General features: G+C 65.6%; 1 protein-coding gene and 1 long non-coding RNA gene across 2 annotated transcripts; one reads left to right on the top strand and one right to left on the bottom strand.

The window, feature by feature from the left end:
- Nucleotides 1–5,127: 5,127 nt before the first annotated feature.
- NUDT14 (nudix hydrolase 14) lies at nucleotides 5,128–12,493 on the bottom strand. The gene is made up of 5 exons (XM_025869242.2): nucleotides 12,331–12,493; nucleotides 9,390–9,433; nucleotides 8,707–8,771; nucleotides 8,308–8,545; nucleotides 5,128–5,443 (listed from the first exon to the last, which is right to left on the bottom strand). Exons 1-5 carry the CDS (start codon nucleotides 12,409–12,411, stop codon nucleotides 5,203–5,205), a joined length of 669 nt encoding a protein of 222 aa, XP_025725027.1. The 5' UTR covers nucleotides 12,412–12,493; the 3' UTR covers nucleotides 5,128–5,202.
- Nucleotides 12,494–13,821: 1,328 nt separating this feature from the next.
- On the top strand, nucleotides 13,822–19,115 carry LOC141373328 (uncharacterized). The gene is made up of 2 exons (XR_012379209.1): nucleotides 13,822–14,438; nucleotides 17,588–19,115. It is a non-coding gene; the product is annotated as an uncharacterized lncRNA (long non-coding RNA).
- The last annotated feature ends 8,274 nt before the right edge of the window (nucleotides 19,116–27,389 follow it).

A 27,389-nucleotide genomic window follows, 5' to 3' on the forward strand; every position in this document is an offset into this window, starting at 1 on the left:
GTGACGAATGGGCGCTCCCTCCCTCGCGGCGGTGGCGGTGGCGGCGGCGGCGACGGCGGCGGTGGCGGCGGCGGCGGCGGCGGCGGCGGCGGGTCCCGGCCTCGGCTCTGCGCGCCCGCGCTCCCGGCGCCCGCAGCCAACAAGTTCGGGACGAGACTGACAGCTCGCTCGCCCATTCGTCACCCGCGTACCTGCATATGCATGAGGGGGCGGGGCCGCGCCGCGGGGTGGGGCTGGGGGGCCGGGGGCGCCCGGCTTTAAAGGCGGCGGAGGGCGCTCCTGCCCGCGCCCAGACCCGGCGCGCGCTTCGCCGGGCTCCCGGGCGGCGGGGGTTCCGTCACGCCTCCGCCAAAGCCGGCGTGCGGGGGCCGGCGCCGCCAAGCGGCCTCCCTTCGCCCGAGCCCCGCCGGGTGTCAGGAGCCGGGGGTGGGGCGCCCCTGAGGTCACCGCCGAGGTCCCCTCCCATCAGTGCGCCGCCGCCGCGCTCCTCGTCGTCCCAGGGGAGAAGCCGCCTCCGGCACAAATCAGGGCTCTGCCCCCACGCGGGGCGGGCGCGGCCTGGGACCCTTCCTTGGGGAACGTCCCCCGCCGCGCCGCCCCTACCGCCTGCACGCCGGCCGCCGGGGGCGCTGCTCCTCTCCGACACCCCTGCCCTCCCGCCGCACGGCTCGCGGGTCGGGCCGCCAGGCAACAGATGCTCCGCGGCGTAAGCTGGGTGCCCGGGTCCGCGCCGGCGCAGGGGTCGCCAGGCCACGCTCTTGCGGGACACCCAGGCCGGAGACTGGGCTCGGGCGGGGACGCGGTCAGGGAATAAGAGACGGTGGTGCACGTTCAAAAGGACGAGGCGAGAGCTACCCAGAGGCTCCTCCTGGTCGCCAGGTCCCCACGTCCCGCCCCTCCGCCATCACCGTGCTGCCCTCTGCCGGGGTAACCTCGCGACGCCCCCCCACCCGGGGTCAACAACAAGGGTTCCTTGTCTGCAAACATCCGCTCCCCTCCAGCAAGCAGGGCCCCTTCCAGGGCTGGCGGCCGCCCGCGCAGCTAGGGACCCCGAGGTCCGCAGGGGTCCGGCCCCACCCCGCAATAACTGGGCTATCTTCTCTCCTCTGGCTCCTCGCGCAAGTCTGTCGTGGGCCCCTTGGCTGGGTGCTAGGTGCTGGGTGCTGGGTGCTGGGTGCTGGGAGTGCAGTCCCTGCTGCCTGGAGCTAGAAGCTGCTACGGCCGGCGCCAGCGGGGGCGGGGTGGGGCGCGGAAGGCTTCCTGGGAGAAGCGGCTTTGAAGGGGGCCAAGCGCGGGGGGGGGGGGGCGGGCCTGGCAGAAGGGGCTCAGGAACGCAAGCGCTGCCCCCTCTCACCAGGGTGTGCAGCAAGCACCCAAGGGGCCCCGAGGTCAGAGAATACCACCCCCACATGGGGTGCCTGGGCGCTGCCGCTAAGCAGCCCCTCCGGGACCCACGCATTGGGGGCAGCTGGATGGCCCTGAAGGGGTGGGCCTGGCCCCGCTTCCGGGGCCCATCTCTCCCTACCTGAGCCCCTCTGTCTGCTGGGATGAGGGGCAGGACACAAGCCAGGCCTGCCACACTCAGCGACCCCCGCCAAATAAGGGAATGCAAGCAGTGTTCAGAGCCTTCCAGTCACTGCCGGCCCGGGAGGGGGGTCACTGTGGGGATGCTTCCTTCTCTCTGCCCTGGCCCAGATGCAGGCACCCATGTACTGCAGACCCCAAGACAAGTGAGGAGACCCCCCCACACTCACACACACACATGCACAGCTCCAGGGGATCAGGGCTCCATCCTGGCCCATGCTCACCACCGCACTATCCAGGGAAGCCCTGGGTGCCTCTGCCCAGCATTCAGCCAAGTGGTGAACCCTTGGGGGGGGTGCTGGCCCAGGGGTGAACAGAGCTAGAATGACAAACTGTAAGGGTGAGGCCAACAGGGCAAACTGCGCAGGGGCCCTGCTAAGACCCAAAGGCAGGTGAAGGTCAGCCGGGTGAGGAGCTGGGAACAGCACATGCAAAGGCCCCGGGGTGAGGAAGCCTGACCCCCATGAAGGCCTGTGACAAGGACACAGTGGCAGAGGCCGAGCAGGTGAGGGGCCTAGGTGAGGCTTCTGGTGGTAGTAGGTGCCGGGCTGCAGGGGGCCTCCCCACTGGTGTTCATGCTAAGACCAAGGGAAGCATGGAGAGCAGCTAGCTGGGTTGGGCTGCCCGGTGGTGACTTACATTCTCACAGAGATCCCCGGCTGCGGGCACAGGGGCAGCGAGGGGCGAGGGCAGGGCCACAGTGCAAGTGAGAGGGGACAGTGACGGAGCCAGGGCCTGGCAGCAGAGAGACCCAGCAGGGGGAATTCCTGGCAAAGTGAGAGGCGGGATCCAGAGAACAACCCGCCGGTGTGCCCCTCCCTCAGCCACCTCTGCAGCTTCCTGCCCGTGGCCACAGCTTGGGAGGGAAGGTCAGCCCAGAGACTTGCTGTGCGGCCAGCTCCAGAAGCTGCTGTGTTTCAGCAATGGTTCTCTCCCCGCCCAGGGCTGTCTCAGCTTGGAGGCACCCGTGAGGGATGCTCACTCCATCTTGAGATTCAGGCTCAGCCTGTCCAAGGATGCAGCCTCCCCGGGGCCCTTCCTGAGGGCCAGCCCTGCCTCGGGGATGCAGAGAGCCCCCACCTGCCCTGCAAAGCTAGGGAGACAATGGTCTGGCCCCATCTGCCTCCCCCCAGGCCTCGCGGGAGCAGGACGGGGGTCCTCCTGGCCCAGAGCAGCTGGGTGAGAATCAGGGCAGTACCAGGCGGCCAGCAGACCCAGGATGCCTGTCGGGGGCTGGCTCCCAGGGTGCCACCCAGCAGAGCATGGAAGCCCCCTCCCACTCCCTGTCCCCTTTCCCTCCTGTTCCCTAGGAGCCACAGCCCAGACTGAATACCCAGGAGAGGCTCAAGTCAGGAAGGTGGCCACGTCAAGCAAGGGGTAGGCCTTGGGGGCTGTGGGGAGATGGGGAAGTCCTCCCCTTTGGGGTCCCCCCATAAGGATTTCTGCAGCCCTTGGGCTGGAGGGCTGGGGATCTGATGGGGGCTGAGGCTTCTGCTTCAGGCCAGGCTGCCCTGCCTCTTCCAGGAAGACCCGGTCCCTGCTCTGGGACCCACTGGGTCACAACACCTGTCTCCCACCCAGCTCCACCTGCCCTCTAGTCTGGGGGCTCCCTCCCTGAGCTCTCCCGTAAGAGGGGTTCTCGGGCGTGTTCCAAGGTGGGTGCACCGCTTGTGCCCAACAAGGCGTACATAGGGTGGAGGCCCCCATGCTGGCAGGGGGCCCTCAGGACCAGCCTGGGGTGCAGGCTGCCCGGAGTTCGGACAGAGCCGGCTTGGCTCAGGAGTGAGCTGTGCTTCCGCCCGCGTTCCTGCTGCTAAATATAGCGGCCAGGGAGGGGAGTTTCCGGTTACAGCCCCCCCCCCCCAGCCCCCAGTGCCGGGAAATCGATGCCAGCTCCATTAGGCCCAGCAGCAGTGCCTGCTGACCTGCCTGGTCAGGCCGCAGAGCAGCCTGAGGGGGCTGGGCTGCACCCACGTCCAGGGGCTCTGTCCCTCACCCCCCACCCTGCCAGTTCGGAGCCTCCAGCTTGCTCCCCACAGCACAGGGAGGGGCCAGCACCACCCATTCCTGCCAGAGGCCGATCTGAGGCCGTGGGCAATGCCTGCAAGCCTGCCAAGAAGGACAGTGGAGCGCTAGAGGTGGGCACTAGGCAGGCCGCAAGGGAGGAAGCCAGGGTGGGGTGGTTCTAGGCTGGGCAGTGAGTTGTTCTCCAGATGCAGTACAGCCCCGCTGGGCTCCTCTGGACAGGGTGGAGCGGGGCTGCCCAGGACCCCACTGCAGCCCAGCCCTGCCAGCCACTTGGGCACAGCCTCCACGGGGCGGCCTCCGTCGTCAGGCCCAGGGGCTGTCTGCACTGTGCTGGTCCCAGCTGGGCTGAGCCCCCAAGCACTCCCCAGGCCAACAGGAGGAACAGACCCTCCATGCATGCTCACAAAAGAACACCTGCCTGCACGGGGTCAGCCTGGGGCCAGGGGGGGCAGGTGGACCTCAGCCCAAGTGAGGTGCCCCCACCTGACAATGGGGTCTCAGTGAGAGCCAAAGGCATGGCCTTGCTCAGCATCTTCCACCACGACAGCCTGAGGCCCTGTCCCGGGGACACGGCGGCTCAGGGCTCTAAGTGAGGTTTGCAGCACAGCTCCTGGCCACTCCAGTCCCCACCTGCCTGTGACGGCAACAGCCCCCGGACACCTTGCCATCTCCAAACCGCCCAAAACCCATCACCCACAGCATGGCCCATGGGGCTAGCCAGAGGACTTGGAGGGCTGAGGGGAAGGGTCAGGCTGGCCCTCCCTCCAGGAGCTTCCCCAGACCTCAGGCCAGGCCCCCATCCTGCAAATGCCCGAGACTGTGGCATTCTCTCCACAATGGGCTCCAACCCACCCATTACCTATGGAGGCCTTACTGGGTGTGTAGCTGTGTGGGCACCGGGCCCTCCTGTGACCCCAAGTATTCAAGAGGAGGCACGCGAGTGTGCGGGGCAGGGGTCCTTCCGGCCTTGCAGGCCCACGCGCAGACTGGCACGAACTCCCAAACGGCCCAGGGGATGCAGGGGCTCCTGGGGGCACGAGACCCAGATCCAGAGCAGCTCTGGCTTCGGGCTCCCGGAGAGGGGCTCTAGCCCTGCCCCGGAGCTGGGAGCATGTGCCCTCCAGAGTGCACAGCCCCACCCGCCTCCCGAGGGCTGGCTCAGCCACCACTACCATGGCCATACGCCCACCCCGTGGCCCACCACGCAGTCCTCCTTGAGTGCTTGCCCAGCCGAGCCCCCATCCCCACCTCTCCTGCCCTGGGAGGTGGCCTAGCCTGGCACCATCTTCCCTGTCTTTCCCCAGGCCCCCACCTAAGGCCTGACCTTAGCCCTCTGCCCACCACCAGCCGCCCACAGCTGTCCCTTCCCTGCCCACAGCCAGGGCTTCTCAGTGGAGCTGTGAGGCTCTCATGGAGAGCCCACCCTCCCCCAGGGCCCATCTGGGAAAAGATCCACTGTCCCTCCACCTCCCCCAGCCCACCCCTGGTCACAGCTCGGAGCCAGTGGACACAGGCTGGAGCCACACGAGCCTTTATTTGATCTGCAGGGCGAGTGGCCAGAACCAGCCTTGATCTTGAGCCCCTGGAGTCTCACTGGGGACCCAGGCCAGGGGCCACACGGCTGAAGAACCATGAGATGCCAAAGATGACGCCGAGGGTCTTGGGGACATCCGGGTCATCCGCGAAGGCCTGGGCACCATCCAGGGGCAGGTGCACCACCTCAATGAGCTCGCCTTCCTCTGCCAGGCCCCCGCCAGGGCCGCCCCGCTGGGCATCCGTCACCTCTGCGTAGAACATAGTCTGGCTGGAGCCAGTAAGTCCCACACCAGACCTACGGGTTGAGACAGCATCTCCTGAGCCACCCATGCAGACCTCACAGGCCACCCTCGCCCCTTCCAGCCCTCCTTCTAGCCACTCCTGCCAGGGAGACCCGTCTGGCAGGCAGGACTCCAGGATACACCACCCTGCGTCCCCCACCAGATTCCCACCACCCTCAAGTGTGGCAGAAACCTGGCAACATGCTGGCTATCACTTCTGTGGTTCTTATGTCACGTGGCAAAGGTGGAAGAACTCTGCACGTGTAACTGAGGGCCTTAATCAGTTGACTTTCAGTTCATTGAGAGATTATCTTGGTGGGCCTGACCTAATTAGGTAAGCTCTTCGGTGAAGGTTTAGACAACAGAGATGGAGGAAGTCAGAGAGGCACTGCCCTGCGGGCTTTGTAGACAAAGCAAAGCTGCCATGGGAGGGGGCCATATGGACCAGGCCTGCCGGTGGCCTCAGGGAGTGGACGGTGGTCCCCAGCCAACAGCCAGCCAGGAAGTGGGGCCCTCAGCCACAGGGAGCTGGATGCTGCCACGACTGCGTGAGCTGGGAAGGGGACCCTGAGCCCCAGATGAGCCCCGGCCCCGGCCGACGCCCTGACTGTAGTACGGCCAGCCCATGAGCACCGGGCCCCGTTCCCAGGAAGCAGACTGCGGACCCACAGCAACTGTGAGGTTGTAAAGGGGGGCTGACTGAAGCCGGATTTCCGTGGTGTTAGTCTGCAGCACCCTCGTGCAGGTCACGGTCCCTCTGCCCACGGAAGCCCCTCAGCCAGGGCCTCCCTTCCCAGCACAGACCGTGGCCTGCACCCAGGGCTCCGGGCTGGCCAGAAGCAAGGACCCACCTGGCAACTGTGTGGCCCGGCCTGTGACAACCCCCAATGCCAGCCCCGCCGGGATGCCACTTTCAGGTTGGGGATGGCCTGTGCTGAGGCAGCCAGGACGTGGAGGGGTGAGAGGGAGTCCCCTCCCTCGGTGGCTGGTGGCTACCAGGAAGGGGACAGGCACCCAGGGGCAGTGCCGTGGCCCAGAGTGGCAGCAGTGGAAGGCCGGTGTGGGCAGCCGGGATGGGACGTCTGTGAGGACGGCGCAGTGGCGGGCCCGTCTGCATCCTGGGACCGAAGGGAAGAGTCAAGCACAGGTGTGCAGGGGAGAGGGGGACCAGAGGGTGTCTGAGGCCAGCCAGAGACCTGCAGGGTGGAGGCTGCTCTTGCAAGCGGCCCAGCACACAGGGAGGCTTCTGTGCCCCACTTCCCAGGAGGGGAGCCCCATCCAGACGGGCCTCACCCAGCTGCTTCCTCCACCCCCAGCCGCTTATCTGCCACAGTCCCTCCTGACGGCCTGTTTCCGGCGGGGGCCACGGCCTGCGCCTTTGATGGAAGCACCAGTCTGTGGGGCTTCCAGGCCCAGTTTCCGCCGGTGCGTGAAGGGAGACGGGCACAGCCTCTGACCCGGAGTAAGAAGAATATGCCCAGACCCATCGTCCACTGGGCGATTGCAGAGGAATGCCTGGGCCTTGTCACCTGTGACCGGCAGGTGAGTGGCCTGGCTCTCGCTCTGTCTGTCCAGCCCCCAGCAGACCCCCAGGCACTGCTGCCCTGACCTCTACTCCAGCCCCTTCAGTCCTGCCTCCCCACAGCCACACCTTGTCTGCAAAATGCAAGCCTTCACAAGCTGCTTGCCGCCCAGAGCCCTCCTGGGCTCCCCAGCACCCTCGGGATCAGGCTACAGCCCTGATGCCCTGCTTGTGGAACCGCTGCGGCGGGGGTTGTTCATCCACGTGCCCCAGAGCAAAGGAGGCGGTGTAGCCCCTCTGCCAGGACTCCGCTGAGGCTCATCTCATCCGGGGTCCCCCACCCTGCCAGGGTGCCTCCCGCTGGCTCAACCCCGGCCCCAGATCAGGACCCTCAGATGCTCCTGGCCCCCAGCACCAAGGACACCTGCAGACAGCAGGCCTGCCCTCAGACCAAGATGCTCAACCACTTGGCACCTATGTTGAACATGGGAGCTCCAAGCCCAGGCTCCTCTCCTTCCTCGGCCTGGAGGTCAGCTCCAGCCCCCCAGCCCCCAGGCCAGGGAGACACCCTGACAAAGCCCTTGGGCTGCTGAGGCAGAGGACCTGGGCCCAACGCTGAGTGGCCCCTGCACTGGGCTGCGGAGCAGAGCTCCCCACCAGCCCCCTCCCCAGGGGAGCAGCCCCTCCTGTCTAGAGAAGGCTGTCAGGGTCCATGCTCACTGTCGTGGTGGGGGGCACCCTCCTGCTCCCACACTTCACCAGGCTCAGGGACCCATGACAGCATCCCTGGGGCAGGGGATGCAGGGGCTTCACCCCAGCGTCCCGTCCCGTCCCATCCCAGAAGGACAGCCACATGGGGAAGGTGGTGGGGGACACCCGGGCTTCGGTGGAGGCAGGCCCTGAAGTCTAGGCTCCAGGCCACACCCCTTCCCCTCCCCAGGCACGCAGGAGCCCCTGCCCCCCAGCCTCATTCCTGAGCCGTGTGACAGCAGATCTGTGACTCACCCCCACCCCCGGCGCCCGGTGCTTAATCCCACAGGAGGTAGAGGCATCTGCCAGCAGCAGCTGGGCCCAGAGCCGGCCCCGCACAGCCCCGCACGGCTAGGGGCCGAAGGGTGGGGGCTCGCATGCTCCAGAACTGCCCCCAAGAGCCCTGGGTTCCGGCCTGGAGCACAATCTGAGGTGGTTCTGCCCAACCTTCCCCCGACACCATGTTGAAAAACAAGGAGGAACTGCCCTGCTTGCACGCCCCTGGGGACAGGGCGCTCACTGCCTCCCAGCCTGTCCCATCCCCCAGGTGGTGCCGCCAAGATGCCCTTCCCCAGCTTTGCAGGCCTGTGGCCCAACCCCACTCACTTGTAGGTGGCGACCCGGCGCAGGTTGGAGGGAGCCAGGCGGTAGCCACACTCCTCCCAAGCCTCCGTGCAGGCCACTTCCTCCAGCGAGAGCCCAGGCTGGTCCACAAGGCCCGCACACAGCTCGTATGTCACCCCTGCTGAGCCAGGCAGTGCCACCTGCAGCTCCTGGGGTCCATCCTGGTCTACAGCTGCCAGGGACCCTGGGAAATGGCGTTCCACCTCGCCCACGTACACGGCTGGTTGGGGAAGGGCGGACCACGGTCACAGCCACGTAGTGGATGCCAGACCCCTCACTGGGCTTTGGTTCCCACTGGAGCCCCCTCCCCACATTGACACTCGGACCCTAGGCCCCAGGGGCCTCTCCCCTCGCCCCACAGCCCATGCCCACAGGCCTCACCTGGCCGGAACTGCTTCACCAACACCAGGCTCTGCTGGGAAGAGTTGAACATGAGAATGGCCACACTGCAGGGGGATGGACGGAGCTCAGCACAGAAGCAATTCCTCACCTCACCTCCCCGGGGCCCCTGGCTCCCAGCCCCCTGGCTCCAAGCATGCTCAGCCTACCTCCTCTCCCCAGCAGTCTGGGAAAACTGGTCCCTTACTCAGATAGGGAGACTGAGGCCCAGGCAGGGCCAGAGCGTGCCAGGTCCCACAGTCAGGCCAGGACGCAGGCCTACTGTATTCCGACTGGCAGAATGGGGGCACGGGGGTGGGGAGGACATGCTGGGCAGCTGGGCAGGTCGGAGGGGGCAGCAGCTGAGGCCGGCTGACTGACAGGACATGTGGTCCCTGCTGGCCGGCTGCCCACCAGCCACACTCCTCGCGCCTCACCGCCGTTGAGCCCACACCCCCGATGCTCAGGGCAGGACGAGGGCACCCAGATGGAATCTTCCAGGTCCAAGAGGGCCTGCGGGCCACTACGGTTCAGGCGGCCTGAGCCAGGAGCCAGAGGGCACACCCAGAGAACATGAGGGGTGCAGCAAGGCAGAGGCAGGGTGCGGCTCCCTGCCCCTGGGCCCCAGTGTCCCAGTGGGCATCAGCCTGGGGCTTCCCAGCAGCCAGGCCAGGCTGGGCTCTCACCTGTCATGCGTCTTCATGAAGTCCCATGACTTCTGAGTGCCATTCTGAAAGAGGCAGGCCAGCGGTCAGGGGTCAGGGGGGCCAGAGGGCTGCCGGCATGTGTGCAAGTGCTCGGGGAAGCTGGGAAGGCCAGACAGACCCACTGCACTGGTCCCTGCCCGGGTGGCCCCCTCAAGGCCTGGGCCCATCAAGAGCGGGGAGCTGCAGCAGGTAGGGGAGGGTGGTCAAAGCCAGCCTGATGCTCTCCAGGGGTGGGGCCGAAAACCAGAGCACGTGGCGGAAAGGCAGCTGCCACCTGGCACAGGCTGAGCTCAGAGAGCTGCAGAGATGTACACTGTCACCAAGTGCAGGCAGGACCGAGAGGGGCATGGGGGAGGAGCAGTATGGGGCAGGGGTGGGGGTGAGCAGAGATCAGGTTTTCAATGTCAAAGCTCCCTCAGGCCAATGGACAGGGCAGACAGGAAGGCGGGAGGGGCAGGCCAGCCTCCTGAGGACACCAGCACCGGGAGCAGCTGGGGTGCGAGTGCCCCAGCTAGGTGGGGGGACCCCCCTGCCGGACATGGTGATGTGGTGATGGTGACTGGACGCGGCCCGGCTTCTGTCCCGGGCCGTCTCTCGTGCGTCTTGTCACCCTGCTATTCTGTAGCTTGCCTCCATCATCCTGCTCCCAAGCCTGGGCGCCACCCCCTGATGGGCTCGCAGGGCTCCAGGCAGCAATCAGTGAATGAAGGAGGCAGTGTGAGGCAGCAGCTGGACCAGGCCCACTGGGGGAGCCAGAAGGAGCATTTGTGGGGTTCCGACAGGCAGGGTGGATGAGGCGCCCAGAATCCTGCCAGCTGGACACCACTAGGCAAGGCGGGCTCCCATCCTTGGGGCTAGAGTGGGCATGGACAGCGGCCACTGCCTCCTCCCCAAGGGGTCTCTGACAGTGTGGCCAGACCCAGGGCCCTGGGGCCCTGCCCTGGGGCTGTCCCTCGCCGGCGTCCTCAGCCCATCTGCCCTCAGCCATTGGGTCAGCCCTAAGGCACTGCAGAGCCACAGGCCCTGCCGTTGGGGCTCTGTCCAGGAGGACGTGGACCTGAGCACCAGAGCCACGGCTACAGAAGAAGAAAGACTTCCTGGAAGAGGTAACGCTGTACCAGGCCCCACAGAAGTAAGGGAAAGGCATTCCAGGCAGAGGGGCTTCACAGGCAGAGGCCCACATGCTGGTCCAAGAGGAGCTGGGCGAGTGAGTTTGAGCTCTCCTGGAGGAGTGGCAGGGGCCTTTGTTTCAAGGGGATGGTTGGGCTGCCTGGGAGGCCATCGGGAGGCAGCACCCCCAGGAGGCAAGCCCAGGCCTGCCTACAATCTGGCCACCCCGGGGCCAGCCACCCACCCAGGATGCACTCCAGAGCAGGCCTGCCCCCCCACCCCAGGCCTGCCAAGCACCTGCTGTGCCTCCCTTGGGGTAAGTGGCACCTGGTGCAAGTCTCAGGGACCCTCCCAGCTCAAGATCACAATGTCTGTCAGGCCCTTCAGTCCAGCCAAGACAGGATGCAAGGGATGGGCCAGAGAGGCCCTGTGAGGCCTAGCCAGCCCTGCCCACAGGACCCCCGGACCAGCTAGGTGGGTCCTAGGCCCGGTTAATCTTCTGGGGGGGGTGGGTGACCTGCCTTTGGTCTGTCCGGCCACCACGTCTCTCCGGGCCAAGAATGGCTGCAGATGTTCCCCCCCCACCGCCGGTGGCATGCATGGCCCAGCCCCATGTCCCACAGCCCCTGAGGAATGCTGCCTTGGCTCCCCAGCCCGTGCCCACCACTGCCTCCCACCTGCCCTGGCTCTGCTCTGGTCACCACAGCCATCGGCAGAGCTGCACTGACAGGCTTCAACTCGAGGAGACAGAACGGAAGCCATAAGCCACACAGCAGGTGTGTGCCTGGACCGCCTGTGCCTACCCACTGCCCACCCCTCCCCAGCCCCAGCCCCAGCCCCTTGGTGGCATCAGGCATCCCCACCCAAAGTCAATGCCAAGGAGAAGGGCAGCGACCTCCATGTCCCCACACTGTCCCTCAAATTACCCCCTGCTTCTGCCCCGGGCCAGCACTGCCAACCAGGGCCCATCCCGGGGACATGATGCCCCTGTCCCCCTGGAGCCAATGGGGCTCCACGGACAGGGCGAGTGAGGGCTGCAGGCTAAGAAGGCTTCACGGGGCTGGTGACCGGAAGGGCCGGTGAGCCGACAGGGAGCTGCCAGCCCAGGGCGGCCGGAAAGAGGAGCACCGAAGACCTGGACCACCTGTCCCGGCAGCGAGGCAGGAGGGCAGTCCTCGTCTGGAAGGCCGGGAGATACTCCAACAGCGGGCAAGCAGAAGGTGGGGCGCCCCAACCCCAGAGCTGTTTCTCACTCGCCCAACAAACACTTCTCGTGAACTCGCTATATGCACGGTGCCCAGGGCGTCAGCGGGGTCCTGCTCTCGCTGGGGACAGGGGGGTGGGCCGGAGGAGAGGGTTGCCTGGGGTGCAGCCTGCCAGCACCCCTGCGAGGTGGGGGCTCTGAGGAGGTGCCCTCGGAAGGGAGCCCACCTGGAGAGGACTCTGCCAGATCCCTCTCCTACCTCCTCACGCCACAACCCTACCTCGGCTGCCGCTGCCGAGAATGAAGACCACCGCCTCCAGGGAGTTTTCCCTGACCCCCGGGGCGCCCCATAGGTCCCACTGCAAAAAGTGCTGGGGCCCGGCAAAGCCTCTTCGGAGGGATGGTCGTCCCCAGAGCTGCCCCGACTCGGGCGCTCACCAGGTCTGGGAAGCGGACTCGAACCGGACCCGCACGCTGAGCTGGGGGAGCTCCACGAGGGAGGGGGGCGGGGCGGGGGCGGGCCCCGGGCTGGGGGCGGGGCTCGGCGGGGCCGGGGCGGCCGGGACTGGCGGCCGCGGAAGGCGCGCGCGGGCGGGGCGGGCTCACCTGGCGGTAGTGCAGCGTGAACGGCCGCAGGTAGGGCGAGGCTGCGCAGCGGCCCAGGGCCGCCCCCTCAATGCGCTCCATGGCAGCGCGCAGGGCAGCCCGGCCCGGGGCGGACGCGGGCAGAGTCCCCACCGGCCGCGGGCTGGCGGGCGCGTGACCCGGCTCTGGGCATGCCCAGTGCGCGCGGGGCGGGGCGGGGCGGGAGGGCGCGGGGGCGGGCTGGGGCGGGGCGGGCCGGGCGCGCGGGCGGCACCTGCCGGGTCCGCGCGCAGGTGGGGCGCTCCCGGGTCCGCCCCCCGTTTGAGGGGCGTGCGGGGCTAGCCGGCGGATCCCGGCTGCGGGGCGGCGTCCAGGGGGTGTGCGGGCTGGCGGGCGCGGGCGTCGCTGGAGGGGACCCGCCGGACAAGCGATGTCCCGTGCTCGAGGGACTTGGGACTTCGCGGTCCAGCCCTGGCGGGAGGAGCCGAGCGGCTGTCCCACCCCACCCTGGTTGACCGCGGCCCTGAGATTTAGGTGATGTGGGGGCGAGGTCAGGCCCCAGGGAGGAGAAGCTGGGCCCTGAAGGGAGCGGTCGGCGGTCGCGGCTGCCCAGTGGAGCCTGCCAGAGGAGGACGGAAGGGGTTGGTCGGTGGCTGCGTGCAGGGCCACTGCGCGGGCGGTGGTGGGGGACAGTGCAGACACCTCCGGGGAGCCTCGTGGCCGGGAAGACAGCAACCCTGGAAGGAGGGCGAGGCCGGAGAGCCCGGGAAGGGGGCGGGACCAGGGCCGGGGCCGAAAGCCAGGCCCTCCTCTCGGGGTTCCTGGGAGGGACTGCCCACCTGCCCCACTTGGGAGGAGCTGCCGCTCCCAGTCTCTGGAGCTGCGCCCCCTTCACCTCTAGGGCCTGCTGCTATTCCCACTCTGAGGAAGGCCTACCCTGCTGACACCCCTCCCTAGCTGTGAAGAGGCCCCAACAGCTGGACTCCTTCCTTGGGTGTGGGTCTGAGGACCCCTTCCAAATGCAGCTGCCTCCCCGGGGCCGCTAAGAAGGTGGGGTAGGGGAGCTGAGCCCTGCACCTGCTCTCTGGACTATGGCCCCACAGCTAATAACCAGGCAGGACTGGCCACCTGGCCTTGAAGCTGATTCCTGTGTCTCCTTATCTATTGCCGTGTAGTGTAAGGAAGTGCCCCAAAATGTCGTGGCTCGAAGCACCCATTTGTTGCTAAGTGTCCGGGTGCATGGAAAGCCCTGGCTCAGCTGGGCAGCTCTGCCGTGGCGTTTCTCTGCACGTGTGGTCAGGGGGCTGCAGGGGCTGAAATCTTCAGGAGGCTCCACGGGCTTGCACGTGCAGGACAGCCCATTGCCCCATGTCTGGCAGCTCAGCTGGGCGGCCGGAGCAGCGGGGCTGGCTGGCCATCTCCCCGCACGGGTCCCTTCTGTGCAACATGGCGGTCTTAGAGCAGTGGGGTGCTCCCCCAGCACAGGGTCACCAGGCCAGACTTCCTGCGACCCACCTCACATGTCAAGCAGCGCTTCTTCGCTGCATCTTGTGTCAGAAGGAGGGTCGTGGGGCTGTGCAAGGGAGGAGGCTTCACTGGGTTCTGGAGCCCCGGGAAAGCACGGTTCCTGGGGGTTGCTGTCAGAGAGTCGCCATCACACCGCCCGATAAACCTAGGAGTTTATGCTTCCCAGCCTTCACCGGCCGCCCCGTGTCCTATGGACTGGAGAGACGCACACCAGGGCCCACCGCCCCAGCAGCCAGGTGGGCGTCTCCTCCACTCGCAGAGCCCCAGCCCCGGGGAAAGGAGGAGGAGCTGCGGGGAGCCAGGAGCATCTGGGAAGAAGAGGCAGCCTCTGCACCCAGCATTGTTTTCCTTGAAGCGGAAGGGAAGTGACATTTTCATAATGCAAGCAGAGGTGGCTGGTGGTGTCCCTTCAAGCTATCCTCAAGGTGCTGCCCCTAGGGGAAACGGTCTGGCCGTTCCTCCAAAAGGAAGCCATCGAGTTGCCATGTGATCCACTAGGTACCTCCCTAGGGCTGCACCCAGGACGGGAGAGTGGACTCAGCCGGCGGGTCAGCTGTGCAGTCGAGCCGTGTCGTTCAGCCACAAAAAGTAACAAAATTCAGGTAATTCAGACAGAAGAACATTCCATGCTGACCATGGCCACCCAGCCCGTCTCCCCACGTTCCCCCCCGTCCAGGACGTGGCCAGCACAGCCTCACCGTGGTCCTGGGGTCAGGATCCCGGGGCGTGGGCCAGTCTCTCGGGTGAGGTGTGAGCATGGCCATTTCTCTGGAGTGCCTGCTGCACGCCCGGGGGCCTGGAAGAGGGACTGGGACAAGTGCCCCATGCCCGTGCAGGAGGGGCCCAGGCCGTGGGGTGGTCTAGCCAAGGAGCCGACGTCCCAGGGACCTGGAGAATGAGGAAGGGCCGGGGCCGGCGGACTGAGCTGGCATGGGGCCCCTGCGTCTGCACCCCGCACCGCAGAGACCTACGACCGCAAACGTGATGGCTGAAGACCGCTTAGATGTATCATCCTGCAGCTCTGGGGGCAGGAGTCCGACACAGGCCTCCCTGGGCTAGGAGCAGCCGCCCTGCGTTCCTTCCGGAGGCTCCAGGACAGAGCCCGTCCTGGCCTTTTCCGGCCCCTAGAGGTGCCCACACACCTGGGCTCTCTCCCTGACGCTGCTCCCATCATCACATCTCCTCCTCCTCCTCATAAGGACGCTTGTGATGACCTCGGCCCACCCCAATAACCCAGGCTTATCTCCCCATCTCACGTCTGTGCCCCGTGAAGTTCCACAGCTGCAGGTCTGGGGGTCAGGATGGGGGCCCAGGGGGCACCGCAGCCAGGCAGGACTCTGTGTTGGGGGGGCCCTGGGACCGCTCCTTGCCGCTGGAACGTGGGCAGGCGCTGGCGGGACCCCCGGGAGGCTTCTGCTGGCTGCTACCTCCCTTCTTTGGGTAGGAGCTGGGGCCACCTGCTGAGGCCGGGATAGGAGGGAGGGTGGCTGCACGGTGGTCCCCACGGGGCAGGCTGGGAGTCCCGATGGCCTGGCCAGCAGGGCTTCCTCGTGGACCAGGCTGGACGGTGCTCTCAAGCAGCGTGGACCCTGGCTTCCCCCAAGGTTCAGCCTTCTCCCAGTGGGGGCGGTGGGCAGCCATGGGTCCAGAGAGGTGAGGATACTGGTCGGCGGTCCTGATATGAGAGACTCCGGGGATGGGGGCTAGTGCCAGCAGGGAGGGCCGGAGGGGTGGCAGACCAGCGGGAACGGTGAAGTCAGGGCTGGGCGTGGAAAGCAGGTGCAGCACTAATGTCTGGAGCTGATATGTCTGCTCGATCTCTCCGTGTGTCTGTGTTCATGGGGCTGCGTCTTGATCGTGGGTTGAAGGCATCTTCCCCTGGCCGTGTGATCCATGTAATGCCTTGGTTGGGACAGGCTCAGCCACAGGCAGCCAGGAGGCCACCCGAAGGAGCTCACACCACACGGGGCTGACCATGTCACGGGAGCAGCCTGCAAGGAGGAGGCCCCAGAGCCGTCCCGAGTGCTCCACCGTGCATAGCGCACCAGCCCCACTCACCCGCATGGTCACAGGGTGGCTACCGTGGCCCTGGCATTGCCTACAAACCCAGTGGCATCAGGAAAGGGGAGCGGTTTTGCAATTGGGAGGAAACGCTTGCCTGGAAGGCCCCACTGGGAGGTCCAGTGACCGTTCTCCTGGAATGTCTGGGCCAGGGCACGCACTGCCTTCCCCGAGCACATGCCGCGGAGGGGGAGGGGGAGGTGAGATGGCCTGGAGTGGATGTACTCCCTCAGCCCCACAGCTTGGAGAACTTAGCCGTTGCTGGCTTCCCGCGTGCAAGCGCGCACGCACGGCCCCGTCTTCCCCTCCCAGGGTGTCCAGCTCAGGGGCCGTGCTACCTCAGTGCTGGGCGTGGCGTTCCTCTATGAGAGTGTGCACTTGGTAGCCATTAAGAAGTGCACCCTGCTTACATTTCCTTCCACACCTAATCCTCTGGTTTCATCATCACGTCTTGTTCCTTCTTTCCTGATGGCTCGCTTTACCCGTCCGCGTGGCTGGGCCGCGGGCGCCCAAGGATTTGGTGGAACATGACTCCGGTGTTTCCAGATGAGATGGGCATCTGACTCTGTGAACCGAGTAAAGCAGATGCCGGCCCGGTGTGGGTGGGCCTCATCCGATCAGATGCGGGTGCGAACAGAACATCAAGGTGGAGAGAGAATCCGCTGGTGCAGCTGGGACACGGGTCTGCTCGGCCGGGGTGCTCAGAGTGGAGCCCACGGCTGGCTCTCCTGGGTCTGCAGCTCGCCGTCTGCAGACGGTTGTGGACCTCGCGGCCTGCACCCGGTGACCGGTCCCTTAGAGCGACTTGTATATGCACCCACACGTGTGTATCTGTCTGCTTCTCTGGAGGACGCAGGTCAACGTGCCTGGTCGTCTTGCGATGGGTGTTGTGTGGCAGCCGCCCCGCTGGTGCCCCTTCTCCAGGACCCAGGGGGCCCTCATCTCCCGTCCCAGTGTCACTGACCCCTGCCTTCCTCGTCTGAGAAATGTCTCCTGAAAGCCGACTGGGTGGGACCCTCCCCTGATGGAGGTCTGACCAGGTGGCCCATCCTGGCTTGGCCAGGGGCTGCCCATTGCTTCTGGTGTCATTGTAACGGCTGGGCCAATCCCTGACCCTTTGTGTCCCTCAGGCTGTGTCTGGGTCCTGAAATTCCATCATGTCCCAGTCAGTGACCCCGTCAGTCTGTCAGTGTGTCTGTGTGTCCCTGCACCTGGCATTTCCCCCTTCTCCTTCTGGTGTCTCCGAGGTGGTCCACATGCCCCGTCCCGTTCCCTTTAACGCAGGGCCGTGGGGGCCTCGTGTGCATCTGGGCAGGTGTGTTCTTCATGGGGGGCAGCAGGGCAGGTGTCCAGCCCGCCCCCGGGGGGCCCAGGTTTTAGGATCTGGGTCTTTTCTCCAGAGGGGAGACCTCCGGCCTCTGGCCTGAGCCGCGCAGACGGAGTGCCGCGGAGCCGGCCTGCGGTTCTCAGCTCGGGTTCCGCAGAGAACCCCAGAGCCGCAGAGGGCCGGGCCGCTCCGGCTTCGCCTCCTGCCTCTGCCAACTCCCGTGCCCACACCGCCCCGTGTCCCTGCTGCACTTGGAGACACGCCCTCATATCCGATTGTACAATTCCACCCCTTTGCTTAGCTTTTTCTTTTTCCCTTTTCAAAATCACCCTCTTTATCATTAACCTTCACTCTTCCGTGCAGTGTTAGAACGCGTGTGGTAAAGACAACAACAAGAAGTTGAATCGCAACGGGCGCTGGGTCTGCCGATCACCCGGGAGAGGCTCGGGCCTCGGAGGCTCGCCGCGCGCCCAGAGCAGGCCTCCGCCTGCGTTCAGATCTGCTGGCCTCTCGGGGTTGTCTCCAGAAGAGCCGCGTGCCTCTCTGCAGGCGGGCGCATCCCCACGCCCCACATTGTCCCCGTGCTGTGTGGATGCTCCTACTCCGTGTCCTGCCGCATGAGCGCCGCGGGAAGGCGCACCGCTGGTTTTCAGATGGTTCCGAGGGACATGTGTTGTGCGTGCAGAAGAGAGCAGAAAAGATCGGTTCGAAGAAAAACAGTGGAATAGACATGCAGGAGCCAGTTATGAAATAGCACATTTTTAGTAGCCTGGTTGCTGCGGGGGGCGGGGGGACCACTGCCCCTCCCCAAGTCATCTCCTGCAGACCCTGTGGACTGTCCCCTCCCCTTTAGCCCGTGGAGTATGTCCCCAAGCTACATCCTCTTTTGTTTTGACAGAGTGCTCAGCTGAAGGCCCCAGGAGGAGAGAGGCTGCAGAGCCTCAGGGGCCGGGTCTGGCCTCAGCCTCCCTGAGAGTTCAGGAGCCACTGGGGCCGTCAGGGGGCGGGGACACGGATGATCTAGGGGCACTCAGGCCCCCACAGCCAGGGCATCAGGCAGGGCCGGGAGGACGGGCTGCCCTGCACTTCTGCTTCTAACCCCGTTGGGGTCCTCCCGGCCTCTGGCGCGGGTCAGACGCGTGTCAGAGCCGGCGCTCCTGGGGAAGCCTCGTCCCCAGCTGTCCGATCTGAACGGCCAAGGCTCACCGGACGCAGCTGTCCTGCAGACCTCTCCCCCCACTCCCTCGGGGGCTCCCTTGCTCCGGCTCCTGCGTGGGGCTGCGGCCGGCTCTCTGGCTCAGTTTACACTCTCATTGTAACAGAGCAGGTCCTCCGGGAGCTCAAGAGAGCGCCTGGCAGATACAGCGTGGCTCCTGGCGCGTCTGAAGATGTCTGTCCCTTCATACTCAGTGGTGGCTGGGCTGGGTATGGAATGCTAGGGCAGAGACACTTTCAGCGGCACGGGCGGGGGTAGGGCATGGCTTCGCTCCGTGCCTGCCTCCCACGTGGCCACTTCCACGTCTGGAGGCGTCCTGAGGCCTCTTTGGGGACCCAAAACATGTCGATTTGGAGAACGCCCCATTTGTACTAGAAAACAGTGTGCTTCCCTCTATCTGTTGCATTCTCCAAATCCACATCTTTGCTGGCAGATGCTGGAGCTGTCCACGGGCAGAGAGGAGCTGGAACGGGTCACTGGCCATCTGTGGCTTTCTGTCTTCTGAAGCTATGTTTTTGGTTGCATATATGTTATGTTTTTCTCATCTGCCAGTCATCTCACAAGTACTGGCATTCTTCTTTGTCCTTCGTGACGCTATTACTTTAAAATGGTTATAACTGTCAACTGTGTGCTAGGTATATTTTACTACAATAAAAAAATACAGTAAGACGAGAACCAGAGACCACGCACCTCCCAACAGGAGAACGCACTGCTGAGCGACGCTGCCGCGCTGACCCAGCCTGCACTCAACAGCCAGTCTAGGGCAGACGTGGGCGGGGCAAGCACAAGACAATCGGGTTTCTTCCAGCGAGAGGGAGAACGTGAGGATACGGAGGTTCGAGACGCTCATCAGGCAGTTAGCACGCGTGGGCCGCGTGCGGGCCCTCATCAGACCAGCCGTCCCAGAGCCTGGAACCCTGACTGGGCACCCGTGTGCCGATCGCATGAGTCACTTTCTGGGAAACAGTCTCTTAGCGGCACAGACTGAATTATGAAGCGATACCTAGGGTTTGCTTCAGAACAAGCTGGTGGGAGGAGGCCTGTGGGGGGTGAGGAGGAAGGGTGGAGGAGTGGGTTTTCTGCATGACCCGCGGTGGCGAAAGAGGTGGGGGTGCGTGGGGACACGTCACCAAACACCATCCCCCCTGCCCCCTGTGCCCCCTGAAGGCCCCCTCCACCTGAGTCCTACGTCTGTAACTTCAGCACATCCCTGGACTGAAGCTTCCCCTTCTCTAGTTTGTCCTTCAGGGAAACCCGATCATATGCCGTCCCTCCTCCCCCCGTGTCTACCCTGGCAGGGCTGCCCGCTCTGCATCCCTCCCTGTTCCAGGAGGACCCTCGCCATGACCTCTCCCGGTTCCTTCTCCTCCGGGGACACCTCCCCAGCCCCGTGTGTCAGCGTCGCGGGGATCCGTGCCTCCGCTGGGCTCTGTCTGAGCCCGGGGCTCCCGCCTCTGGTCTGGCTGCCCTGCCCAGAACCTCCAGGCCACGGTGCTCCTTTCTTCTCTCAAGCCGGGCTCCTCCTTGGCCTGGCTACCCTGCCCCCGCCACAGAGTTTGCCCAGCTGGGACTGAGCGCTTGGGGCCAGAGGCTGGGGCCTCCTCCTACTCACGAGGCCGCTCCCCGACCCCTAAGGCCCAACGCCCACCCCGGGCCTGCCCTCCTGGCTGCACGGCTCCCTACACACTCAGCCTAAGCCCCTGCCCATCTCTCACTGCTCCCGCCTCTAACCTGGGGCTCCTGCACCCCCAGGCTCCCAGGCTCTTCACAGGGTCCGGCAGGGTGTGAGGAGTGGGCCACCTGCTGTAGGAAGCCCTGGCTGGCGCTTCTCAGGGGCTCGTGGCAGATGAGCTGAGATGTAAGCAACACCCCCACCCCTTTACCCCACATTACCCCATGTACCCCATGTGGGACTTGATGTTGGCCCAAGGGCAGCAGTGGGGCAGACTGGCAGGGGGTGGGGTCATGTGAGGGCGGCCTGCCCCTCCACTGCCCCCGGGGGCCCCCTCGACCCTGTCCCCCAGCTGTGGCAGGGTCTCCCCAGGACAGCAGGGCTCATGCAGGCCAGAGCCAAGCTGACCCGGGGGCAGGACAGCAGGCCCCAGCCAGGTCTCAGAGGCTGCGGGGCTGCAGCGTTGGTTTGGGGTGGCCCTCCTGGCTAGAAGGAGGCAGGGTTGGGGTGGAGCCCAGGCAGGACCCCAAGGCCTACAGGCAGACAGCATGTGGGTGGCGTGTGGAGCCCTGGCCCTGACCTCACTCGGGCCCCAACAAAGTGCAGACCCGGGCTCCTGGGACACACACTGCCCGGTGGGCACACCCACCACGTCTCCCTGAGGCTGGTGGCTGCACCGTGGCCCCGCATTCCCAGCCTCAGGCGCCCCTGGGTCTCGAAGGGAAACAGTTCGGACAGAAGCCCCTAGAACGCACAAGCCGCATTACAGCCCGAGCCCACCCGGAAAGCATGGAAAATGCAATCTGGGGAACAATGCCCTTCGTGTGACAGACTTTCCCCTCTGTGGGAGAAAATAGAGTCTAATAGAATGGCGATTTCCTGCATTTGTGCCTGGGCCCGAGGGGTGATTCACACAGAGACCTCCCACAAAGAGGAGCCTCTAGCCAAGTCTGCTCGGGCTGGGTGCCTCTGGAGCCCCACCCCCCGGACCCCCGGGGCAGGCAAGGCCCACCAGCCAGCCATCCTCCGGGCTTCAACCCACCCCCAGCTGTCGGAGGGCTGGAGCTAGACAGGCAGCCACAGGGCTGGGAGATGCCATGGGGGGGCTTCCCAGAGGAGGGAGACCCGGGCGGAGGGCTAACAGCTGTGCAGGAGCCAGGCACCGGGGGCGTGAGGAGAGCTTCTTGGGGGACAGCGGGTCCCTGCTCCCGAGCAGTGAGGGACGGGGTGCCTGTGGGCCGTGGTGAGGACTGGGCAGAGGGGGGCAGGGTCGAGGGAGAGGCACGGGATGGCACTGCCTGGGCCTCCTTCTGCATTCTGGGTGAGAAGGTGGGTGGCCTGGGGGGCAGCCCTGGACATGGGGAGGCTGAGAAGTGCTGGCCCGCGAGGCCCACCATGCAGGGCCTGAAGCTGAAGGTGCCACTGGTCCTGGGCAGCATGCCGCCCCGAAGGGCCCAGGCAGTCAGACCCTGACCCTAGGGGATGTCGGACCTGCTCGTAGGCTGGGGAGAGTCCCTCGTGGTAGCAGGAGGATCCCGAGGGCACCCCCTGGGGTCTTTCCCTCATGGAGAAGAGGTGGGGGGGACCTTGGGGCAGGAGATTTGACCCCTGTACCCCTGTAGGGGCAGGGGTGTGACTGGGCAGCCAAGTGCAGGGCGGCCAGGACAGACACTGGGCCAGGCTCACACTGAATTGTTCTCCTTCGGAAACACGATAAGGATGCTGACCTTCTCCATCCACCTCTACCCTTGACAGAGGCTGCAGGCTCTTCAGAGAGTCCTTCGCTGTGACCTTCCAGCGTTGATGTGTTCTGCAGGGCACTCAGCCTCTCAGGCCATCTCCTGACCATATGTATATTTTTATTTTTATTTTATTTTTTAAATTTTATTTATTTATTTGAGAGAGGGAGAGAGCGCACAAGCAGGGGGAGGGGCAGAGGGAGAAGCAGACTCCCCGCTGAGCAGGGAGCCCGATGCGGGGCTCGATCCCAGGACCCCGGGATCATGACCTGAGCCGAAGGCAGACGCTTCACCGACTGAGCCACTCAGGCGCCCCATATGTATATTTTTAAAGATGTATTTATTTTTAGAGAGAGAGAGTGCACAGGGGGTAGGGAGGGGCAGAGGCAGAGGGAGAGAGAATCTCAGTCCCTGCTGAGCACAGAGCCTGACGCAGGGCTCAACCTCACAACCCTGAGATCATGACCTGAGCCGAAATCGAGTGGGACGCTCAACCGACTGCGCCACCCAGGTGCCCCTGATTATATTTTAACCTTTCTGCAGTCCCCAGGGTCGAAGGCCCCGCGCGACCTCGAGGAGCCCAGCCACTACCCCAGCCCACGGCCCCTCCCTCTGGACGCGCACTTCTTGGTCTTCCTGGGCAAGGCCCTTGAGAACCGCTTCTTGTCTTCTCCTGAGGCTTTTGCCACACCCACACCAAGACCCGCTGTGGCCAGACCACTTCTCCCCTGGAGTTCTGGGGTCCTCCCCGGGCACAGCTTTCTTCCATCCCCTGCCCTTCCCGGAACTTTGGGGCCCCCACGGTACAGAGGCAGTGGGACTGACCGCCTTGCTTTGGGTGACACACAGTCCTTTTCCTTGAGCATCCCTGACGCCTGTGTGGAACTGGCCCACTTGGCCACATGGGCCAGGCTCCTCTTGGAAATCCCGCTGCACAGCCTGGCGGATGCCCTCTGGACCACAAGGCATTGGCTACTCCCAGCCGGTGCAGAGCCATGGAGCGCGTGGAGGGGGCGCTCTGGGGGCAGGCCCCGTGTGTGGGGTCTGGGGCTCTCCCCACCCCTCTGGCCCAATCCCCTTTGTCGCTCACAGCCCTGTCTCCCTACGCCTACTTGGCATCGGCCTTTCGGATGAGTTCAAGTTCAAGCCTCTCCCCGAACTTGTGACCTCCGGCTGCTAAGGCCAAGGCACCGGGGTGGCACGGCTCCCCTCTTTCCCTGGTGGGTGCCCTTGGTAAATGGCCGCTGCCCTTTGTAAAGCGCCTACTACGTTCCAGCGCCGTGCTGGGTGCTGATACCTCGCTTCATCTGCATGAATCCCCGTATCACAGCTACGCGTTCAGAGGGGAACAAAGCTTGCCCAGGGTCACAGAGGGCACCTCCAGCAGTCTGGCCCTCCGGGGACTCAACCCTCCACTGGCTCCTCGGGCCGGGCAGCAGCCTTCTGTAGCGTTTAATTTCCGGGTTGCCCGCCTGTCCTTGTGGCGCTGCCCTCGCAGCCCTTCCAAGCCCTCTGCTCCCAACTCCTGAGTTCTGCCACTGGAGTGCCCGTGGCAGTTTTGTTCTGATGGAGTTGGATTGAGTGTGTGGAGGGGTGCTTTGCAGGGCAGGCCACATGGGGGCTTCAGAGAAAGGAAGTGCAAAGGATTCCAGGGCACTGGGGAGGGGGGGCAGGATGGGGGCTGGCCAAGGAAGGTCCCTGCCAGGTGGGTGGGACAGGCTGTGGCCATCTGTGCCTTGACCGGCTTGGTTCTGGGACAGGAACCGTGAGCTCTGGGGCTGGGCCAGCTCCCGTCTCCCACCCACCCCATAGACCCCGCTCCCTCTGTGGGTCAGCATGTTGACTGAGGTCTGGCCAACCGGGCGTGCTGCCCTGGGCTGACCCAAGGGCCCTGGTGAGTGGACAGCCTTGCAGCAGAGGGAAGGACAAGAAGTTCTGCAGAGGGCCCCTAAGACAGCCTGTCCGTGGTGGGCAGGACTGCGCAGCAGAGCCCACGGGAAGGCAGAACAGGAGGCCTGGCCCTGCCTGGGGGAGCACCTGGGGGGCCCCTATTTCCCTCACAACCTCCCCGCCCCAGGCTACAGTCCTGGAGTCTGGAGTGGACCCCCTCTCCTCCCGTAGAGAGGCAGTAGGGAGCTGGATTTCCATCCCCTGGACTTTGAGTCCTGCCTGATGCTCTCTTAGCCTCTGGAAGCCTGTCACCCCCCGCCAGGGATCGGGGCAGAGAGCAGACCTGGGAGGGGCACCCTGTGCCTGAGGATATCCCTCCGGCTTCCTCTACCCCTCCCCCCCTCTCTCCAGGATCTGATCTCATAGGCCCAGCCCCCACCCCCGCCTCCCCAGGAGGGGACGCGCCAGCCCGCGCCCGGTGCGCCCACTCTGCCGACGGGGGCCCCCTGCGACTCCGAGCTGAGCGCGGGGCTGAGCCCCGCCGGGCCCCCGGCCCCAAGCCCAGGGCGCCCCCGGGCAGGTGGCCGTCGCCTCTGACCCCGGGCTGGGGCGGCCTCGGCGTCTGGGCCTCGGCTCGGCTCGGAGCGTTTCCTGCCCGCCCGTCCCAGCCCGGCCTCGCAGGAAGTGGCCGCCTCCTGAACAAAGGGGCCGGCGGACAATGGCCATTGAATTGGGCCGGGGCGCTCGCGCACGGACGGGCCGCCAGCTGCCCGCGCTGATAAGGCCCTGCTCCGGGGCGCCCGGCGCGGGGACGGACGCCCGGCTCGGCCCTCCGCGTCGCCCCGGCATCCGCGGGCTCGCCCGGCTCCCCGGCCCGCCGCGGCGGCAGCAGCGGCCCCGCCCCTCCGGCTGCGGGCCAATGGGCGGCCGACCCGCCCCTGCCGGCAGCGCGGGGGCCAATCCAGGAACTCGCGGCGGAGCGGCCCCGCCCCTGACCCGGGCCCCGGAAGTGCGGGACCGCGTACCGGCAGCCGGGCCCTTGCGCGGGCGAGGGGAAGCCACGCTGGGCAGAGGGCGTGACGTTTGCTGTTTCCCCCCAAACGCATCCGAAGTCCTGATGCTTGGGCACGTCGGCGCCTCGCTGCGCGTCCGTCGCCTGGATTGGGTGGGACGCGTCTCCGTGATAGTGGCAGTGGCTTTGGAGAAGGTGGCCTTGGTTGCCATCCTTGGCAGGGAGGGCGCGCGCGTGGTGACTCTGCCAGGGTCCTGGAGGTTGGGTCGGTGGGGCGACTGTGGGGGTGGTGGTGCTGGCATGTGGCCCCGGTGAAGCAGGACCAGCTGGAGTGGCATGGGGGGAGGTCGCTGTCCTTCACGGTGACGTCCCTGCTGGGGGGCTGTCCCCGCGGCGCGTGGCACACGTGCTGGGGTGCATAAGGGCTGCAGTCACTGGGAGTGGTGCCCTGGGGTGCCTTGGCACACCTGCCAACCGCCCTCCTGCCCCGCCTACCTCCCCCCAGCACCCCAGCTCCTGGGTGATCTGAGTTCACCCTGACCCCTCTGAGCCTGGGCAGGCGGTCACACACCTGACCTTGGGGTGGACGCGGCCCGACTGTCAGGTAAACACGCACCCACCTTGGCCTGCCTGCCATGCTCTTCCGCAACCCCTGTCCTGGCCCTGGCCACCCTTTCCACTCTGCCCCTGAACTGACTCCTCAGAACTGCGGCTGTCCCTCCTGCCCGGGGCTCCCTGCGCCCACCACGGCGACCCTGACTACATCCTGTACAGGCACAGCTGGGCCGTCATGGGTCATGGTTTGTGTAGTTTTGTGGGTCATCCAGGCCAGGCCATGGACACCTGGGCCTGCATAGGCAGATGCCTGCCAGCCCCTCGCCTCCCCCCCCAACACCGCGCCCTGCCGCTGGGGCTGCAGGAAGTGGGAGGCCTGGAGGCTTTTGACTCTGGCCCTTTATCAGCTTCCTGCGGCCAGCCTAGCCTGGGCCCCCACGGCGCCGGGACGACGGGTCAGCAGTGACTCACTGGGAGCCTGGCCTGGGGACACCCTGCCCCCCCATACACACACCCCTCCCCTGCCTGTGCCTCCCCCGCTCCCACCCAAGCCTGCACCTGCCTGGCAAGGCCACTCTGAACCCCATTCCCAGGTGCCCTAGCACTGCCCTTTTGCCGCTCTCCACCCACCGTCTTCCCCATGTTTTAGGAGCCAGCTCTGTCCTCAGGAAATGCTTGTCGGTCCCTCCCTCCCCCAACCCCAGCCATCAGGGTTGTCTGCCCTCCCCGCCACCCCAAGTTGCCCAAAGCCAGTAGGGTGAGGAGTCAGGCCTGCAGGGCCCACCTGCGTCTAGCGTACACCTCCGCCTCCCCCACCTCTTTGGCCACATCCTTGCTCCCCCCCTGCTTGCTCAGCAGTCCCCTCCCCCCCATTCCGCGAGAAACGTGACACCCCATCCTCTGGGACCCTGACCCCTCCCACCCTCAGCAGCTCTTACCAAATCTCCCCTTCCTCACCCTTGCCTTCTGTCACTGACCCCAGGTCAGCAGCCCACCTGGCTCTTCTGTGCCCAACTGTGCCTCGACCAGCTTCTCTCCCTTTGGGTCCCAGGGTGGACCCCTCCTCGTCCAGGAAGTCTTCCTGGCTAACCCTACACCCACCTCACCCCAGGACTTCCCGAGGGATATCACCACTCCATGGAACTTGGAAGCTTCCACGAATACTGGACCACTGAAGAGCCTGCTGTCCACTGCAGAACCCACCCCTCACCCAGCGTGCCTGGGGACACTGCAGGTGACACAGGAAGCAAAGTTGAGGCGAGAGTGGAGAGAGCCTGGGAGGTCGTCTTGGTCTGATCACGAGGAGCACCTCTGCCCTTATCAGGGGACCACCTGGTGCAAATGTAAATGGCAGAGGAGCAGGGCATCGGGGTGGGCTCCTCAGGGCTCTGACCCACACGTGCGCATGCACACACGAGACGCGCGAGGGCTCGCTTCCCCACTGTCCTGCAGCGCCACCTGCTGGCTGGGCCGGCGGCCCCTACCCATGCAGGACCCCCGAGCTCACAGGGCACGGCCGGGGCGCTCTGCACGGCTGTGAACCTTGTGTGCACGCGTGATCCTTCCAGCCCTGTGGCCACGCCCCCTCCCCCAACACTCACATCCCCAGACTGGGGTCAGAGGAAGAGCAGCCCCGCCCAGGGCCAGGCTGGGGTTGCCCTGAGGCGGCCTTGAACGCCACCCGTAGGCCGATGAGCTCCAGAGGTCTACCCCTTTTCTCTGGCCTGTCATCCTAGACTCTTCCACCAGCGGCCCGCACACTCTACAGACTCCCAAACCTGCCGCCCCCACCCCCACGGGGCCCACCTGCTCAGACCCTGCCCGGGCTCCCCGTCCACCCAGTGGTCTGGTTGGCTGCACACCTGTTCTTCTCAGCACCGCCCCGCCCCCCCCACCCCTGTCTGCTGGATTCCCCGATTCCCTCCCTGCCATGTCCCCACGGCCCACCTCAGAGTAAACAGTTTGCTGTGAAGCTTTGGCCAACACCGGCTGGACGGACACAACTGTGAGCCAGCGGATGGGAAATCTGTATTCTCCAGAGTCCTGCGTGTGGTTGGAGGAAACCTTCTCCTTCGGGTAAG

Source organism: Callorhinus ursinus, unplaced genomic scaffold, assembly GCF_003265705.2.
Source record: "Callorhinus ursinus isolate GAN/ISIS: 27379988/994484 unplaced genomic scaffold, GSC_fseal_2.0 scaffold8, whole genome shotgun sequence".
Classification (NCBI taxonomy): Eukaryota; Metazoa; Chordata; class Mammalia; order Carnivora; family Otariidae; genus Callorhinus; species Callorhinus ursinus.

Coding starts and splice junctions, on each gene's coding strand:
- NUDT14 (XM_025869242.2), bottom strand. CDS start 12,411: ATGGAGCGCATTGAGGGGGCGGCCCTGGGCCGCTGCGCAGCCTCGCCC. Junction 9,434..12,330: donor TCACGCTGCACTACCGCCAG/GTGAGCCCGCCC, acceptor TGCCTCTTTCAG/AATGGCACTCAGAAGTCATG. Junction 8,546..8,706: donor GGTGAAGCAGTTCCGGCCAG/GTGAGGCCTGTG, acceptor TTCCCCAACCAG/CCGTGTACGTGGGCGAGGTG.